The sequence below is a fragment of the Strigops habroptila genome, chromosome W (genome assembly GCF_004027225.2).
Source record: "Strigops habroptila isolate Jane chromosome W, bStrHab1.2.pri, whole genome shotgun sequence".
Taxonomy (NCBI): domain Eukaryota; kingdom Metazoa; phylum Chordata; class Aves; order Psittaciformes; family Psittacidae; genus Strigops; species Strigops habroptila.
In genome coordinates this window covers 6202744-6223553 of record NC_044301.2, presented here as the reverse complement: position 1 = coordinate 6223553, position 20810 = coordinate 6202744, and the positions used below count along the sequence as shown (strand labels likewise).

Sequence of the window (20810 nt, the reverse complement as noted above, 5' to 3'; positions counted from 1 at the left end):
GTTGGAGCAAGTCCAGAGGAGGGCCACGAGGATGATCAAGGGGCTGGAGCACCTCCCATATGAAGACAGGCTGAGAAAGTTGGGGCTGTTCAGCCTGGAGAAGAGAAGGCTGTGTGGAGACCTCATAGCAGCCTTCCAGTATCTGAAGGGGGCCTACAAGGATGTTGGAGAGGGACTCTTCATTAGGGACTGTAGCGACAGGACAAGGGGTAACGGGTTCAAACTAAAACAGTGGAAGTTTAGGTTAGATATTAAGGAAGAAGTTCTTTACTGTGAGGGTGGTGAGGCACTGGAACAGGTTGCCCAAAGAAATGGTAAATGCTCCATCCCTGGCAGTGTTCAAGGCCAGGTTGGACAAAGCCTTGGGTGACATGGTTGAGTGTGAGGTGTCCCTGCCCATGGCAGGGGGGTTGGAACTAGATGATCTTAAGGTCCTTTCCAACCCTAACCATTCTATCATTTTATGATTCTATGACATACCAAAATAAAGTTAGAATGTAGACCAATAGTAAGTAGGGTAAAAATGTGATTGCTACTAAAATAAAACATGGTGAGTTTTACTACTTACAGGTACTAAGTTGGGTGAGTTCTAGTGAAAAAAAAAAAAGGCAGGTCCATGAAGCTGATGCATTCATATGAACAGTGAGAGGTTAAAAATGAGCGTGCTAAATGGAACAAAAATAGTAACTGAGAAAAACATACAGAATCCCTAAGCAGATGTGAAGGAAGGCCTTTGAAGCACTTCGTATAAGTAAGTCTGAAACCAATAGGTTTATGCCTATTGGACAAGGGTAATTGAAGGAAACAGTGATGAAGCAGGGAACGAGACTGAAATAACCTCATTTGGGAAAAGATGATTCTATTAAATTGGTCTTTATCCAACAACACATTCCTTGTGCTTTTATTTAAGACTGTCATATATCTTTCTCCAAAGACTTTCTCCAACTAATGAGTCCAAATCTACACTGGGAATTAAGGCTTCTAGCCACATATTACGTTAACACCCCACACACACAGCATGTGTCGACAGTGCTCCACTCACTTGTTCCTCTCACCTGTATGTATTCTCAAGTGGACCTTTAAGTGATGTGACGTTCTGAAAGTTTTTCCACAATATGGGCAGTCTTTCATGGCAGAACCAAGGCTTCTGTCTCTCAGTAAAGCTGGCTGCTGGACTCCTACAGATCTCCCAGCTTCTTCTCCAATGTCTGCAACACAGAAATGTTCTCACATCACTTCAGCACGTCAGAAATAGTTCTCACTAAAACTGCTAACATAACACAAATTTAAATATGTCAATACCACACCTGTCTATTTCATTTTTTAAATCTGACAGAATGTTGACAATTAATGTATTTTCTTGTTATTGTCTTAAATTATTTAATCTTTCTTATCATCATTTTAAGCAGCATATGGTACCTTTATATTGAAGTGAAATATACAAGAAAAGAAACAGCTGTGTCAGCAGCTGGCTTGATTTCTTCTTTTGCTTAGTTCCTATTAATTAAAAAAAAAGTTTTAGATTGTTGTTTTGCTGAATCTATTTAATTTATAAGTATTGTGAAAATCTGTATGCTTTTAGAGGGAAAAAAAGTTTGCATCAGTATATTAAAACCTCCCACAACAAGAGGATTGCAGTGGCAGGGGGGTCCAACAGCAGTGACGATGTCTACAACAAAGCTAATCAACTTCCCTTTGCAACAGTTCAGCACTGGAGCTACAACACACGACCTAGTGAGTGACCTAATATGATGGAAAAGGCAATGGAAAAATTGGTCAGATGAGGAGAATTCCTTCTCCCTCTCACCCACAGCTCCTGAGCTTCCTCCTTCGGTGTTTACAGGTACACTTATTCTTTGCATCATAATACAATGGGTGAGACTCCAGGACATCTCTTCTCTCTCCAGATATAAAAAAACAATCATTCTCAACCATCTTGCACAAGCTGCTATTATGCAAACAGGCTAGGAACAAAATAACTTACAAAAGAATGACATAAAAATGGCAAAAATGTAGGGCACTTTAAACAAGTTATTATTCAAACCCCACAAGACTCATTTATCATCTTGTACTTAGAGCGTCACATATTACATATACATATCAGTTCACAATTTCACCAAAAAGTGCCATGGCAAATGTTGACATCCTGAACCATATTTACATTTCTGGCATGCCACAGAGGTTCCATACACATGGGCACATTGTCATACCCCTGTGCAAAAGCTGAGCTGTCTGGGTTGTCATCGTGGTTTAAGCCCATGCAGGAACTCAGAACCACACAGCCATTTGCTCACTGCCCCCCCCCCCCGGGCAGGATAGGGAGAAGAATCAAAAGAATATAAACCCCACAGGTTGAGATGAGAAAAGTCCAATAACTAAAGTATAATACAAAACTACTACCACTACTACTACTAATGATAAGGGAAATAACAAGGGGAGAGAATATAAAACTAAAAGGGCAAAAGGAAAAGAAAACAATAAACACAAGTGATGATACACAATACAATTGCTCACCACCTGCCAACCGATACCCAGCCTGACCCAAGCAGCAATTTGCCCTTCTGGGTAACTCCCCCCAGTTTATATACTGGGCATGATGTGCTGTGGTATGGAATACCTCTTTGGCTAGTTTGGGTCAGGTGTCCTGTCTCTGCTTCCTCATGGCTTCTTGTGCCCCTCCTCACTGGCAGAGGATGAGAGACTGAAAAGTCCTTAATCGGAGTAAGCATTACTTAGCAACAACTAAAAACATTGGTGTGTTATCAGCATTGTTCTCAGACTAAAGTCGAAAACACAGCACTGCACCAGCTACTAAGAAGGAGAAAAATAACTGCTACAGCTGAACCCAGGACAGTTGTCTTGAGGTGGAGAACATATAGTGAAAATCTGCATGCAGAGTCTTGATTATTTCAACCATGAACTAGTGACTAAAAATGTTCTCCTTTACCCATTTGACATGTAACTAAAGCTGTCAGGAAACATAGTGCAGTTTACACAGCATTGCTTTTTAAATGGAAGTGATGGGACATAAGAAAGACTTAAATGTTTTGGCTCTAATAAAAACTATTCACACAGTAGCAGAGACCCAAATACCCACATCTCTGGAAAAGGTAACTAACAGGCATTTCATTATTTATTATAAAATGGTCCCTCTAAACTATTTCACTTAAAGCTGAAAGAAGAGGATGATACAGTGATTAAAAAATACATATATATCAATGCTTATCTTAGCTATTGCTAATTTTCAAAAGGTAAAATCTGATAGTTTTCACATCAAATTCTTGTTTAACATTTTCTAATTGTTCTTATACTGCAGAGTTAAAGCACAATATTTAAGTTAGAAATCTAGTAACTGTCATTTTGAATTATTCACAAGTATGTAAAGTAACATACTGCAGGAGCTTATTTTGTCTTTACAAGTCTAGAAAAACATATATAGGTGCAAGTCTATAATTCCAGGCTTCCTAAAGAGTTTAGATTTTCCCTTTTTTTCCTCCTCAAAAGTTGTATATAATCATGTCTTAAGCGGCTTCAGGAAATAATGAATTCCTGAGTGCAAAAAGATTTTTCTGAAGTGCAAAAACCAGAATGCATGATGATAATCTGCAGGATTTTGCTTTGGTTTTCAATAAATACTATATGAGCATTATAGATAAACATATAGATAAAGCTAACAAGCCACTCAGGAGGAATTTACCAAATAAGTCTACTAGTTATGTTTTGCTATATGTCACTCTAAATGATGGCCTGTTATCCATTTGCCTTTTATCTGTCTATCTAGAATATGTGTGGCCCAATAAAAAAGAATAAATTTGTAAGGTAAACAGCTTGCTTTGCAGATTTGAGTCTAATTTTCACTTTACGCAAAATTGATTTTTTTCAAGGCAGCAAGACGGTGGAGGTTAATTTAGAACTAATCCCTCTGAAAAAGCAAACTGAAAGCAACAATGAAGCAAAGATGTGGGTGGTCTGAAGAGTTTTCTTTTAGATTTAAGTAGGCATACAGTAGATAGCTCCAAAGTCTTTGCTCCAACGTCTTTGCTCCAACAGGGGCCTTACCTTGAAGAATTTTTCTTCCCACAGTGAAAGCATTCCTAAGACTTTAAAGCTGGGATGAGGTGTTTTCTTTTGAATTCCTCTGCCTACAAAGTCCACTGAAGTGCTGGAGGCCATCACTACCTGAATGAGCAGCTTTACATCTAAGATCTTTTATTTCAAACAATGAAAAGATACGTTCAAGGCTGCCGACTCTCCCCATCAAATGCTACCCCAGCTTCTTACTAAGACCCCATTTTGGCAAATTGTACCTATTTGTCAAGACACTTAAGTTTAAAATGTGCTTAAATTTAAAATGCATTTAAGTCTCGCTGAGTCTGCTACAACAGGGCTTTTTATACCGAGTCTCTTAAATCAAGGGGGAAAGCAAAGCGGAGAAAAAAGTGACACAGAAAAAGAAGAAGGGATAAGCAAGGAAAAGTTTAGAAGCAAACTGGTGAATACAGTCTTTGCCATCAGCTGTGTATGTTGGGAATGAAAAATCTTCTGCTCTACCAAAAGCAGTTTATTCTAACGCCTCCGATGTCCCCCTTCTCCTACTAGTGATACTTCTTCCTAAGTAGAAATTGTTAGTTCTGTTAAATTGTGCAAAACTGTAGTAATGTTTTACAGACCTGCAGAACTAGGATTAGCCCCAGCAAATTAATTTAATTAATGATTTACTCAGGATTTGAGCTATGGTTTTTGGGCTGCTCAATTCCAAGGATAAAAGACCAGGAAGGAAAGAGAGCAGTTACTTATCTTACGGCCATTGTGGTTCACTGAGTTATGTGGTCTACATGATATGTACTAGATGCACGTGAGATTAGACTGCTTTTTTTTACTATCTACTTCCATTATAGGCCGGTCTGCATCCTGAATGTCTTCCTGCCCATCCCTACCCTTCCTGATTTGAGTGCAGGAAATAACAGAACAGAGTATAAAATATTGTATAGATGTACACACTAGATGTAAGTCTTCCAAGCTTTGTCTCTGAACTTACTTTAGCTGAGCTTTCCTGTCATGTTCTCATGGGACAAATACAAGGAAAGGAAATTTCCAGAGAGCCAGATAATCCCAATAAACAGTTTTGAGCCAGGAGCAGGTTAAAAGAAAGAGAAAAGCACACCAGAATACTTATTTACAGTAGGTATCTTACTAGGTATCAGAAATGATCTACCCAGAAATGAGCCACTGTCATGGCTGGCAGAGCCCTCAGCACACGGATAGAGATGCTACAGAGACACAATGCCAACTTCAGTAGATATTTCTAGAAAAGAGAAGACAAACTTAGGTGGATAGTGAATCTGTGTACTCAAAGCAAAAGGTATCTAGTCAGTCATATGAAGAGCAAAAGAAAAAGAATTATTTGAAAATTCCATATATGTTCCGTACGACTGGTCTACCTGTCTGGGATGACTATAAACGTGATTAGAAAAGGATTGATTGCTTTTGTAAAAAGAAATCTGTTTTCAGTTGGTTAGGTAGCAGCACTGACTTCAGTCATGTTAGCCAAATTTTCAAAGGAGCATCTACATGCATGTCCCATAAATTTTACCAAAGTATTTATTTGCTGCGTGTATGTGAAAGTGCAGTGATTCACAGAGGTACTTTCATGTTCAAAGGAGATAAATTGCAGTCCTCATGCAGACTAAATTATCAATGAAGTCAGCTGGAATTTGTCGACACGAGGATTGCCAAATTAGCCAAAACCAGGCAGGCGCATGGAAAAGGTAATAGACTCACAGAATAGGTAATCACACTTACAAGTATGTGTTTGCACTTGCACATTTTTCAGACATTTTTAAAGAAAGAACCCTTTGAAAATGTGGCCAGAAGCCTGGAAAGCTGCACATAATCCCAGGTTTTCATATGTTTCTGAAATTCAAAATATTTGTAGTTCTTTAGAACTGCCTGTAATAGCTAAACAAAGCATGGTGCAATGAGAAGTAGTAGTGACCATGTTTATTTTTTATGATCTATAAACCACCCAGATTAGCCCATTTTGTGGCAGGAAAAATTATATCCTGAATCTAATCTCAAGAAGGGTGTTAGAAGATATTCAGTGTGTTAATCCTGTCACTGCCGCCACCTTTATGCAAGTATGCCTGGGCTCAACCACCTCATTCCCTGGGAAGCAGTATAGGATATGCAAAGTTTCTGGGAAAACATGCTTTATTTTTTTTGCCTGTTCCTTAGAAAAAGCTTTAATAATACTGAAAATAGCAGAAAATAGGAATATAATTAGGGATATAATTAACCATATTTTTCTAGCTACCTGAAGGAGCTTCAATTACTATGCTTCAATGTAATTGAGAACAGAATCTGGCCCAGTGTTTATAATTTGAAATTAGAACCCTATTGGCAGAGGTCACTACACTTTTTTGCTAGTGAAGTTCATGGCTTCAAATGAAAGAGCCTAATATTACTAAATATTACAGTTATATTTTAGGCCTCCAGAAAGAGTTACTAATGTCTTAGGTCAGGAGCAACTTGCTGTCTCTATTGTTTCATCAAGGATTTAGGTTTTATAATAGCCATACATGGGAATCTTACACTGCTACTATGGATTGGCAGGGAATTTGTTTAAACAGAGAGCTATTTTAGAAGAGAATTGGAAAGGAGGCCTACTAGTGAGAAAGCAGCATTCACATTGTTTGTATTATTAGAAATAAAGATTATATTGAAGGTTCCACCGGTAAATAAAAAGATACCACTTCTGACATCAGGCTTCCCACTTAGCACTCTGAACCAAGCAAAAGGCACAAACTGCCCGGCCTCTGCTACCGATCACTGTGTCAGCAGATTTTAATTTAAAATACAAGCTAAATTAAACTGAAGTAAAATGCTCATAACCATTTATAAAAGGTAAGACTTGCAACATTTATAAGTGTGCAAATGACAGTCACAGCCAATACCTCAGGCTACAGAGGAGCTATCTAGGTGCTATTTCAGGCACAAGAGTAAGGGAGCCAAAATATTCTAAGCAATTTCTTAGTAGCTGGTGGCTGGGGATGAGGGAGCAGTGCACACACACCTTAAGCCCACACCCGGAGCACAGGACACACTTGGAGATAGGTAGTTTTCACACCCCATGGGTGCAAAACACTTTGCATGACAATATGGCATGTATGGAAATATTGGTTGTATCTTAATGCTTTTCATGGTTGTCCTGGGTTCAGTTACAGCAGTCATTTTTCTCCTTCTTAGTAGCTGGTGCAGTGCTGTGTTTTTTAACTTTCAGCCTGGGAACAACACTGATAACACTGATGTTTTTAGTTGTTGCTAAGTAATGTTTATTCCAACCAAGGACTTTCTCAGTCTCATGCTTTGCCAGGGAGGAGGGGAAGCCGGGAGGAAGCAGAGACAGGACACCTGACCCAAACTAGCCAAAGGGGTATTTCATACCACAGCACATCATGCCCAGTATATAAACTGGGGGGAGTTACCCAGATCACTGCTCGGGTTGGGCTGGGTATCGGTTGGCGGGTGGTGAGCAATTGTATCCTCTCCCCTTGTTATTTCACTAATCATTATTATCATTGGTGGTAGCAGTAGTGGTTTTGTATTATACCTTAGTTACTGGACTGTTCTTATCTCAACCTGTGGGAGTTACATTCTTTCGATTCTCCTCCCCATCCCTCCGGGAGCGGGGGGAGGAAGAAGGGGGGGAGTGAGCAAGCAGCTGCGTGGTTCTGAGTTACTGGCTGGGCTCAAACCACGACAATGGTGGTATGCATTCCGAGAAACCTGCAAGTGGCTATATATATACAGCACAAAGAGACATCAATAGACACTTAACCAAAATTAAACTTATGTTTATCACAAAATGTTTCTTATCCTCTTTTTTCATTTCAAATTCCCTACAGAGTTTTTGTTTTGGAGTTCTTAGCAGTCTTACTTTTCAAGTTATTCTAAAACTTTAAAACCTTTTAAGATAATCAAAGGTCAAACACAGTTTATTGCACAATGCATTCATGACATTTGAAGGTCACATCATACATAACACATACACTTTTATAAAAGCATCTGGAACAAAGAGATGATACATGATCAGCAATTACATCTTATTATTTGAGGGTATGAGTTTGTACTTAAAGTGAAATACTGTATGAAATGCAAATTGTTAATAAAACACAAAATAGTTCATTTTCTGTATTTATTGTTTTATTAATCAGTGATACTGAGTTCAGTTGTATAAAATCAATGGAATGCAGTCCATGCTCCAAGAAGATTACAGTTAAATATCATTATCCTGCAAACCATCACACATGCGTGAGAAGAAAGTAAGCTTAAAACTTTAATCTCACCTCTGTATACCTCCCTGGCCCTACTGAACTCAATGAAACTTCAACACTTAGATTTGAATAAGGACCTTAGCACATTATTGAAATGTTAGTTTTGATAAAATTGAATCATAAAAAATGATAAAATGAAACTGAAAAGAGTGCTGAAGATTTTTTTTTTTAAATATATGCACCTGCAGACATAACATCCTCTTCCAGTGCTCATTCTAAAATCACATGCGCATGGACGAATGCTGTAATTCAAAGGTGTAAGTTGCAATTTATGCAATCAGATCTGTGCACAGTCCTTCAATGAATTCAACATCAGACATACAGGGAGCATGGCCATGAGAGTGCTTGTCTTCGGTTAAACAGTCTTCAGTTTTATGGTATCACCACTAGATCCTGGAACCTCCAGCTACCTAATGAGAGCTGAGCTTGTAGCAAATGACCATGGACCACTACATCATTCCCTCTAACACCATTTTTGCTGGTTTGTTTGAAAATCCTGCTATCTTCTTTCCTAAGCTTTTCACATGCAACTCTTCCACTATCCAACTCCTTCACTGTCTTTTCAGTTCTGCTACTCCCAAATCATGGCTTTGAAATCCCACTTCCCTAATTTGACTGTATAGATCAAAGCACTTCAGATCCCAAATCACTCAGTTTACCAGATGAGGATCATGAAATTCTGCTACACTTGTACAATCTTTCCACAGGAAAAGTGGGTGCTTTAAAAGAGGATGTACTTCATCATTTATCAGAATGATGGGTCTGTTTGATATCTTGGATGTAATGCTAATTACTCTCAGTGATGAGGTTCTGCTTGTTCTTGCTTTCCTCAGAAGTGAATGTCTGAGCTGCCAGAACACCTTATTGTACTTCATCCAGAACATGTATCTTTACAAACAAAGCAGATGATAAATACTCTTTGGATCAGCAATGCTGGGCTTAAATATGTACTCATGGATGTTTCCTTGGTATTTTGCCAATGTTCTTTGTCATCTATCCTCAAAGTTTACTCTGGTGTTCATTTATACTTCTGATAGCAATGTTAGCTCCCAAACCTTCCATATGACATACTTTCCATGTTTTTTTCCTCCTTTTCTTAAAACAAGCTTAGAATATTCTGAATTTTTACCAAATGTTCCTGCCAACTGTGGTCTGTGATTCTCATGCAAACATATCTCACTAGTTTTCTTACCCAAGCCCTTGACTCACCTGTGTTAGCTTTGATCCTGTCACCTGTTGTTATTATTATTGGTGGTGGTAGTAGTAGTTTTGTATTATACCTTAGTTATTGGACTGTTCTTATCTCAACCCATGGGAGTTACATTCTTTCGATTCTCCTCCCCATCCCTCTGGGAGTGAGGGGAGGAAGAAGGGGGGAGTGAGCGGCTGCGTGGTTCTGAGTTACCGGTTGGGCTTAAACCACAACAGTCCTTTGTGGCACCCAACATGGGGCACGAAGGGTTGAGATAACGACAGATCTGACCAGAGTGTGTCTAATTGTATTTTGTGATAAGCATTCATTGGTTCGGATTAATAATCACTCATCACAATGTTGATTTATTTGCACTCGGAGTTGTTGCGCTTGATCTCGGAGTTTCAGCATGTCACACCTTAGTTGCAGCCAGCATTTGCTGTTTTAGTGTTTATCATCTTTGGGGCCTGGGCTAAGGTTATTGTTTTGCTGTACTTCATGGTAATGATTTGTAATACAATAGAATAATTGATCATGAAACTGGTCTGGCATGTGTTCTCAGCGTGGTCATCATCTCTATATTTTGGGAGGCATATAATGGGAATTTTTAACAATTCCACATCTTTTTTTTTCCCCTCGGAGGGTCAACCTATGAAGGAGACATTCCCTCACACCCCCCGCTCCCCCACCAGGCTATTTACAGTAGCATTTGAGAATTCTAAAAGTTTTTAATATCCTTTGGATACTCTTGAAACCTGCCTGCTTCTTTTGCCGGGAATCTGCATGTTGCCACATATACTGCATGTTCTTTATCCATGGCCATACCACCCTGAGAACGCCCTATCTCGTCTGATCTCAGAAGCTAAGCAGGGTTGGGCTCAGGTCTTGTCTAAGGTTAAATGACAATCCAAGAATACCACCAAGAGATCTTCCCTGAGGCTGGACAGTCATGAGTGGCAGGGTGCATGATACAGTATGAGCAAGCTCCTAGGCCAGTGGGCCCCTCCAGTACTTTGGAACTTCACCACTGAACAAGTGCAACATCCGGAAAAATTAGCAGAACACTTAGACAAGGTGTGCTGTCATCCTGGCAATACCAGAGAGGGACAAATCACCACAACATGCTGGGGCTTGGCCTACGCCTACAGAGTCCTGCTCTGTAAGGAGCAGGAAAAAATGTCTCTGGATCTGATGGCAAAGCCACCCGACAACAGACACTGCAGCCACTCCAACTCCAGTGACAAGACACTGCAGCTGAACCAAAGGTAAAGGTGTACTTTATGAGCTTGTTCCTAAAATACATGTGGGGCATACAGAACCATTTGGTACAGAGTGCAGGCTACACTATGAAGAAAATCAAAGAAGGTATTAATAAATTGTAGGAAAGAGGGTGAATCTGGGTGGAAGAGAGTGGTATTAGACCTATTTTCTCTAGGTTCTTCCCATGTGCCCAACAACGCAGAGTCTGTGGGATTTTAAAAGGCACAAATTAACACCCAACTCCATGTAGTTTTCAAAAGCCATTAAATCTTTTAAAATTTTTTGAGTACACTAGCCAAGTTTCACCCTGAGTTGCTGGGCTTAAACAAATCCAAACCCCAAACAAATCATTTTTTCAAGTCAAAACAACAGACTTTTTACATTATAAGTAGCTCTCAGGGCATCAGGTATCATTGGAGAAGTTTTTGCATACTACCGATTAAGTAAACCTCTTTTCATTATTATTATCATCACAAGGTGGCAAGATCAGCATAGAAAGGCTGGTAGCAGGTCATCAGATTAAAAAAAAAATCATTCTAATAAAGAAAAATGCAAATTATTTAAAATGTCACAAGAACATCTTTCAGTAAGAAAGAAACCAACAATAGATTCAGTTCCATAAAACCAACTGTACAGGTAGCTAAAGTACTAATTTCCCTCTCAACAAAATGAGAAAGAATTAAAGACTGTCATTCCATTTGCGGATTACTGATTACAGAGGTGCTGACAGCATCTCCAAAATGTGAATAATGTCACAGTGCGTGTTACGACATTTGGCCACTTTTCCATTATCTGTATTTTCTTACCTTTTACTTTCCAGTGCTGCCTTCATACTAAATGACTGCTTTGAGCTAATACAAATACCTCTGTAAATAATTTTTCTCCCTTTTAACTTCTTCAGTACATGCTACTTCAGTATAATTTCCAACTTCTTTCCCCATTTCACAAAAAATGAGCTGTACTTGAAGAAATACTTGTGAGCAATTCTGAACTGCTGAATCTATTTTACTAGCACCCTTTTTCTGTAAATAAAATGTTAATTACGTGAGTTTTGCTATAACAGAAAAATATTGATTAAATTCATTACTTCTAATCCTGAGAAGGGATCCTTTAACTTTTCAGTATTTCTTTTTTCCTCATTGGTTTAACAGTGGATTGTGGGCATATTGAGACCACTATGTCTTCAAACATGATATTATATGAATAGGCTCATTAATTTTTTTACACTAATGCTGTATCTCAAAAAGTACATTACTAGGTCAACCTGTATCCATGTTTTGTAAAATAGCCTTGAAGTACACTGATACTATAATATGCTATTTGTGGGCTATAAAAATATGAAATGCTGCCTATGGAACTGATATATCAGTAATCCAGTTTCCCTTTTCTACTACGAAAATATAATTTTTTTTAATACGAATTATAATGGTTAAAAAAAAAAGAGAAAAATATACTATATTGAATGCTCTCCTCTGATTTAGCTGAGCTTGTGGCTGTAACCAGTTTAGGCATAGGCTTTAGTATGCTGGAACGATCCTGAAACTAATTTTGCATGTGTTGGAGTTGGACTGTGGCCATGAGTGTCAGTATGCTGGAACAGAGTTATCTAAATCCTGAGCCTTATTTTACATGTTCTGGTGTTGGACTGTGGCCCTGCAATCTTTTAGGTCTCCATCTGTAGCTATCATCAAAGCCAGGGTGTGCCCAGCCACTTGCTACTGCTTGCTGCTTCCCTTTCCCCAGGAAAGCTACAGGCTCACAACCACCCTCCTACATATTGGTGTGACTGGGAGCTCTTCAGAGTCCTGGCAGGTCCAACCAACCTTCCTCTAAAGCCTCTTTGCTGCTATGGCTGCTGGCCTTTTGCAGCGCATCACACTTTTTATATCACTATAATCCTAGATAGTTATCAAGTCCCACATCAGTGACGAGAAATATCAACCTCTTGGACAGATGTTCCCTCAGATTCAGTGAGGTTGACCAAAGGGATTAGAAGTCCAGACAGTCTAGTCAGAAGCTAGGAGTTGTTTTCTTCTGGGAAAGGGGGCAAGATCAGATCAGGCACTTGGAAGCCACATTCTTCCAAAAATAAAAGAAATGCTGGCTGTGCACAGATCTGGAACACCAACACAGAGGCAGTAATGGTGCTGAGCTAAGCAAGGGTGGTTCTACAAAGTACTTATCACACCCCTAAGATGAACTGGTAACCTCAAGGGACATACAGGTTGATGGTAACACAGCACAAAGTTTTTGCAAGCTGCCTTCCACTTGTTTACAGTTCCTCCACATTAATTCACCAGTAAATACATATTTTTAACCCATCAGGAGCATCTATAAAATTAGGAGATAATTCAGACTAAATTATTTTCAGGCATATTTCTCTACCAGAAATTAATAACGTTTTGTCCCTATAGAGCCTACCAAACTGAGGAAACAACTTCACGCTAAGGTCAAAGTTAGACACTTGAATGGAGATGAGCATTCTTCTGTGACTGGACAGACACAAGTTAGCTAACTGTCTGCCTCAGAGACAGAGGAAGACTTATTTTCGAAGGAGTGTTGTTCCATCTCTTAACATATTAGCAATGCACTTTCTTCAAACTCCAACAGTAAAGGAAATGCAAAATCCAGGTAGTCTGCATGCATGGAAGCACCTTTTGTTTAATAAATAATTCAACCATGTATTCCTTTTTAATTTAAAAATGGTCTGACTGAACGGTCAATAGAGTGAACTAAAGTTGGCAAAATACAGTGTTGAAAAATTAAAAAGTATATTCAAGGCCATATTCATTTGCTTCACTTCTCATACCGAAGAGACAGGCTATGCTGAAGTTCTAGCTTTTTTCTTTTTCTTTTAAATAATACACATACAGTCACATGATGCTCACTTGGTTTTGAAAGCTGCCTTGCCCTGGAATTAGTCTGTCTCTTTGTTACCAGCACAATAGGCACTGCTCCTCTACCTCATGAATGTCATCAGAAATTCAGCCAAAATGTTTTCATGAGCTCCTCTGCCATGCCTGTGAGGGCCAGACTTGACTATTGACCATCTCAGAAAACAGAAATACTGTAAACCAGTCTGGAAATATTCAGATCATCCTCTGAATGATGGTCTCATATGTTAATAAGTTAATAAGTTCTAAGGTACAGGAAACACATCTGACTGCAAAAATCTGCAATGAATGATGCAATGAAATCCATCCCAGGACTGAATTTGTAACACACTATTGCAAACGCATATAAATACTTGGAATCGGTCAAGTGCATTTGGTACTGACTGATCCTCTTGAACACAGTCAAAAGCATATAGCACTATCTTAAGTATGAATTCACAGACTCAGTTTCTGTAAAACAAAATTCTTAGCAGTAAGCAGCTGAGGATAAGAAAGAGAAAAGAGAATAGAGACAATTCTTACACTTAACCTTCTGCACCACAATGTTTAAAAGAATTTTTTGAACCTTAGAGCAGACAGCAAGGAAAAAGTAATGCTGTGGCTCCTTATTTCAGATTCCTGGAGATCTTCCCATTCCCTCAGACATTCCAAAGCAGCAGAGGGTACTTGATGCCTCCCTAACAAAGAACAACCTTTTAGTCTCCACTTTGCTGAGTGTTTGACTCCCATCACTGTGAATGGCTTTAACACATTTTGCACTCTTTCTGATCAGTGTCTTCTGAACCAATGACCACTCTGTAACCATCATGCAGCATCTGCCAACATGAAATTACCAGCTTGATAGTGCTCATGTGACATTAAACACTGACAGAAGGACATCTTATCTCAGAAAGGTAAGATATGCAGAACAGAAGATCTTTATAGTGAAGGAGAATAGGGGAAACCTAACCCTTACAAAGCAATGCTGACTTTAAAGAAAATGACTCAACAATAATATGTCTTTCAAAGTGGACATACTTATTTAAAATGCATTGTCTTAGAGCCACAGGATGACAGACATGAGTCGCATTTGGAAGAGACAGAAGTTTCACAAGCACATTTTGAATAATTCCACAGCGTACAGAAGAAGACCAGCTTTTCACAAAATTTTCACTATTCTGAGCAGTAGTAAAATTACCTGCAGTGTATAGGATGCAAACACTAACCAGATCAGATAAACACTTTGTATAGATAGGAAACTTTCAACACCTTGCTCTGTTGTGATAAAACAGTCCATGAATTATAAGTACAAAATAAATCCCTGAATGTGACAAAATCTGGAAAAAAAAAAAAAAAAAAGGTGTCAGGATAACTATAGAAATTGTTTAGACCCAAACTCCTACCCTGCAAGTCAGAGAGTCTTAAGATTCTAATTCTGGCCAATTACTAGCTTACATTGAGACACTATGCAGTAAATACCATCTCAGTGAATAGACTAATTTAAACTCTTAGAATGCAGGCTACTGCATTTGTGGAGACATGTTTCCATGCCTTTTCAGGATGGTACTAGTGGAAGACACTCCAATAGCCTGGCAAGCCCATGCAGAACTTTAGTACATAAACTGGCTTGCAACCAGTTACATTTGAAAGCTGTCTACAGTGGGACAGGCCAACCTAACAAAGTAATGTATGGGGTTGAGAAAAGGTGAACGGCTGTATAAACTGGTCAAATGAAACTGAAATAATTTCAACAATTTTATGAGTACTGGTTCTTTTCTGGTAACAGATTCTGTGATATCCCACTACGGATACGTGCCCAGTCACAAGGGTCACACCTATTTGTGTCAAAAAGGGATCTTTTTGACTACTGGGCAGTAGAGCTTGCTAAAACATGCTGAAACATTTTAATAAAGAATGGACAACCAAAACCTGTCACCGCTTAACAATCAGTAACTCTATACCGCTGTCATACCAACTTTTATCATAAAACTGTAGGAGAGTAGCATTTTGTATTTAAAATAAACAGTGATGGGAAGCTGCAACTTTGGAAAGGCAGCTTGGGGTACCAGGCAGGATGTTGATGAGTGTTGTAGATCAGTGGAATTACATTCCAGAAAAGAACTGCTGGATAAAGCATCACCTGCAGTACTGCTCCAGTGAGTACTGCTCACCAAATAGCATGGTACTCCCTTCTCTGTATTCCAGGGTTCTTTTCAATTAATGTTTTAGTTACGTTGAATCACTGCTCATCTACTAAGACATTATTTGATTTTCTTTTAAGAAATTCCTTTCTTCTTGGATATGCTTTAACCACAGTTTTTTTGAAATATGAGAGTAAACACGCAGTCTATATGATGGCAATTTCCATTCATAGTTTGACAACTAAATGTTGCAATGTTACTTGAAACTCCTGCCTCTTATCTTTCAATTTTTCTTTAGTGAAAAACAGTACAGAAATATATTCTGTCACCTATTTGAAAAGATGCAGATATAATCCACCTATGCTGATTGTAATTCTTGGAATTAAGACTGTGATCCAAAACAGCAGTATGATCTATATTTTAACCACAGCTATTACAATAAATGAAACCATAGTGATTCTTCACACATTTCTATTTATTCTGATAATGCTTTGCAAGACTTCTGGCTGAGAATGCTTTACATCAGTAATCATTATTGAAAATATTCCCTGAAAAATATGCATCATAAGACCATAGTCAAATCAGAATTATAGACAGGAGATAGTATGAATCCAGATTGTTCTTTGCTTTTCATCTATGACGCAGAAGTTGCTAGCCATCAAATGTTTAAATATCTGAGAGTCTTCTGATGGCAGACAACTAGCAACATAAGATCAGTTAGTAGTAGCTGACTGTCAACATCATAGGCAAACCCATTGCCTCTGGCATTGTCAGGGACTTTGGGTGGCACGGTCATTTGAGGGAGCAATGGCAAACCAATCCTTTCCACCAGGACAACGTGTCACAGGGACGTGGCTGAAGCACACTGACAGCACAGGAGTCATGCTGGCAGTCATGCTGGATTCCTCCCAGAGACCAAGCCCTTCTCATCCTACTGTCCACCACCCTGAGAACGCCCTATCTCGTCTGATCTCAGAAGCTAAGCAGGGTTGGGCTCAGGTCTTGTCTAAGGTTAAATGACAATCCAAGAATACCACCAAGAGATCTTCCCTGAGGCTGGACAGTCATGAGTGGCAGGGTGTGTGGGATAGTATGGGCAAGCTCCTAGGCCAGTGGGCCCCTCCAGTGCTTTGGAACTTCACCACTGAACAAGTGCAACATCTGGAAAAATTAGCAGAACACTTAGACAAGGTGTGCTGTCATCCTGGCAATACCAGAGAGGGACAAATCACTGCAACATGCTGGGGCTTGGCCTATGCCTACAGAGCCCTGCTCAACATTATCCAATACCCTCAAGGGGAAAAAGATGTCTCTGGATCTGATGGCAAAGCAACAGACAAAGCACCTACTCAAATGCCAAGCACAGCAGGTACACCAACTCCAGAGACAAGTACAGCAGCTACTCAAACCCCGACAGCAGACACTGCAGCCACCCCAACCCCACTGACAGACACTGCAGCCACTCCAGCTCCAGTGACAGATACTGCAGCCACTCCAGCTCCAGTGACAGACACTGCAGCTGAACCAAAGGACCAATCCATGCCAATATCAGTTGTCCCTATAAGCAAGAGGAAAAGCAAACGAAAGGCATGAAAAACAACTCATGCAGTGAAGGAAGATGAAGACTCAACGCATGAACTAAAGGGGGCGACATCTGAATGAAATGAATTAGTACAGGAATCAGAGGAAGAACAAGAGGTAACTTCTCGATCCCTGACCTTGACTGAGATGCAGAATATGCGAAAAGATTTCACCCGTCTTCCAAATGAGCACACTGTCACCTGGATGTTCCGATTCTGGGACAATGGGGCCGACAGTCATGAACCAGAAGGTAGGGAAGCCAAGCAGCTGGGATCACTTGCTAGGGAAGGGGGAATTGAAAAAGTGATTGCAAAAGAGAAAGGAGTCCTCAGTCTTTGGAGGCGGCTCTCGTGAAGCGGCTGTGAAGGAAAGGTATCCCTACAAGGACGATGTTATGTGTTGCTCAGCCAAGTGGACCACCATACAGAGAGGCATCCAGCCCCTGAGGGAATCAGACATTCTAGAGATGATCTTATCGTAGGCCAGATGCCAGGAATGCATCTGTAGATCCAGATGAAGTTGAATGTACATGACTCGTGGCGGAAACTTACACGGAGTGCACCATCATCATATGCACACACATTGGCATCAATGATCTGGAGTGAGGCAGCACCACCAACAGTGGCTGAACTGACACACCAACTCCATGAGTTTGAAGACACTCTCACACCTTCCATCATTCCAGTTGTGGAAAATCTGTCCCAGGAATTCAAACAACTGAGAGACGATCTATCCAATCTATCCAGCTCCCCACGTGTACCAACCCACGTCTCACCTATTAACAGAAGGAGCCCTACTGCCTGAGAGAGAAGATGATATAGAAGGTACATGCCACGGGCCACCCTATGGTTTTATATGTGGGGTCATGAGGAAGACATGAGAAAGTGGGATGGAAAACCTACCTCAGTTCTGGAGCAATGGGTGTGTGAACTGAAGAGGAGAACAATGGTCAAGGATGATCCTCCCGTGAAAGTTGCTGCTCCAGTCTTTGATGAATAGCTTCCCAGATAGAGTGGAAGAGCTGATTTTACTCCAGCTCCTGTGATAAGGAATACTAATCCCTTTCTACAAGACATAAGTGAACAATCTTATGACAACTGTTAGAGGAGTCCAGCCAGGTGGATGAGAGGCACAATTGGGTTTACTGGACTGTGTGGATCAGATGGCCTGGCACATAAGTCCCACAGAAGTATAAGGCTCTAGTAGATACCGGTGCACAGTGTACCCTGATGCCATCAAGGTATCAAGAGGTGGAACCCATTTGTATTTCTGGAGTGACAGGAGGATCGCAAGAGTTGACTGTACTGGAGGCTGAAATCAGCCTGACTGGGAAGGAGTGGCAAAAGCACCCCATTGTGACTGGTCCAGGGGCTCCATGCATCCTTGGCATAGATTATCTCAGGAGAGGGTACTTCAAAGACCCAAAAGGGTATAGATGGGCTTTTGGTATCGCTGCCTTGGAGACAGAGGAAATTAAGCAGCTGTCCACCTTGCCCGGTCTCTCAGAGGATCCTTCTGTTGTGGGGTTGCTGAAGGTCAAAGAACAAGTGCAAATCGTGACCTCAACAGTGCACCAGCTGCAATATCGCACCAACCGAGACTCCCTGATTCCCATCCACAAGCTGATCCGTAGACTGGAGAGCCAAGGAGTGATCAGCAGGACCCGCTCACCCTTTAATAGCCCCATATGGCCAGTGCAAAAGTCTAACGGAGAGTGGAGACTAACAGTAGACTATCATGGCCTGAACAAAGTCACACCACCATTGAGTGCTGCCGTACCAGACATGCTAGAACTTCAATATGAACTGGAGTCAAAGGCAGCCAAGTGGTATGCCACAATTGACATTGCCAATGCATTTTTCTCAATCCCTTTGGCAGCAGAGTGCAGGCCACGGTTTGCTTTCACTTGGAGGGGCGTCCAGTACACTTGGAACTGACTGCCCCAGGGGTGGAAACACAGCCCTACCATCTGCCATGGACTGATCCAGACTGCACTGGAACAGGGGCAAGCTCCAGAACACCTGCAATACATTGATGACATCATCGTGTGGGGTGATACAGCAGAAGAAGTTTTTGAGAAAGGGAGGAAGATAATCCAAATCTTGCTGAAAGCCGGTTTTGCCATAAACCAGAGTAAGGTCAAGGGACCTGCACAGGAGACTCAGTTTTTGAGAATAAAATGGCAAGATGGACGTCGCCAGATCCCCACAGACGTGATCAACAAGATAACAGCAATGTCTCCACCAACTAACAAGAAAGAAACACAAGCTTTCTTAGGTGTTGTGGGGTTCTGGAGAACGCACATCCCAAATTACAGTCTGATTGTAAGCCCTCTCTATCACGTGACGCAGAAGAAGAATGATTTCAAATGGGGCCCTGAGCAACAACAAGCCTTTGAACAAATTAAACAAGCAATAGTTCATGCAGTAGCCCTTGGACCAGTCCGGACAGGGCAAGATGTGAAAAATATGCTCTACACCGCAGCCAGGGAGAATGGTCCTACCTGGAGGCTCTGGCAGAAAGCTCCAGGGGAGACTTGAGGTCGACCCCTTGGCTTTTGGAGTCTATAGAGGATCCAAGGCCAGCTATACTCCCACTGAAAAAGAGATACTGGCAGCCTATGAAGGGGTTTGAGCTGCTTCAGAAGTGATTGGAACTGAAGCGCAGCTCCTCCTGGCACCCCGGTTGCCTGTGCTGGGCTGGATGTTCAAAGGCAGGGTCTCCTCTACACATCATGCAACGGATGCTACATGGAGTAAGTGGGCTGCACTAATTACACAACGAGCTCAAATAATTACACAATGAGCTCCCTATTTAGTTTTATATTCTCTTCCCTTGTTATTTCCCTTATCATTATTAGTGGTAGTACTAGTAGTAGTTTCGTGTTATACTTTAGTTATTGGACTATTCTTATCTCAACCCGTGGGATTTACATTCTTTCGATTCTCCTCCCCATCCTGCTGGGAGTGGGGGGGGGAAGAAGTGGGGGAGTGAGTGAGCAGATGCATTGTTCTGGGTTACTATCTGGGCTTGAACCACGACATCTAATTACTGGTTACTAGGGTTAAACTGGCAATCTGGTCACACTGAGGAATGGAAAGCTAATCAATTATTAGCCCTAATTACAGCAAATCATGCTTCTTCCAATCTAACTTGTAGTCTCAGTGACAACACTCTAAACAAGAGATTTTAAAGTTCAGAAGCTATGTTTTGTCACGGTACAAGTCCTGTCCAAATCTCTCCTGAAGTTCTAAAACGAGCCCCACTAGATCACACCCAAATCATACGTTAAAGAGCATCAACCATTAATTGTTTCCTCTATGGCTATGTTGGCACAGTAGACACTGTACTGCATAATGGACTCTGTATTTCTTTAGGAGTTACATGTTTTCAATTTAAATGTGATTAGGATTCAGAAATGCAAATTCAC

General features: G+C 40.6%; 1 protein-coding gene across 1 annotated transcript in view; it reads right to left on the bottom strand.

Moving 5' to 3' along the window:
* The window catches only part of LOC115619177 (zinc finger protein 536-like), a 247726-nt gene that overhangs the window by 192264 nt on the left and 34652 nt on the right, over nucleotides 1–20810 (bottom strand). The window contains exon 2 of the mRNA XM_030511224.1: nucleotides 1056–1208. Within this exon, the coding sequence (XP_030367084.1) occupies nucleotides 1056–1208 (153 nt within the window). The remainder of the gene's footprint in view (nucleotides 1–1055; nucleotides 1209–20810) is intronic.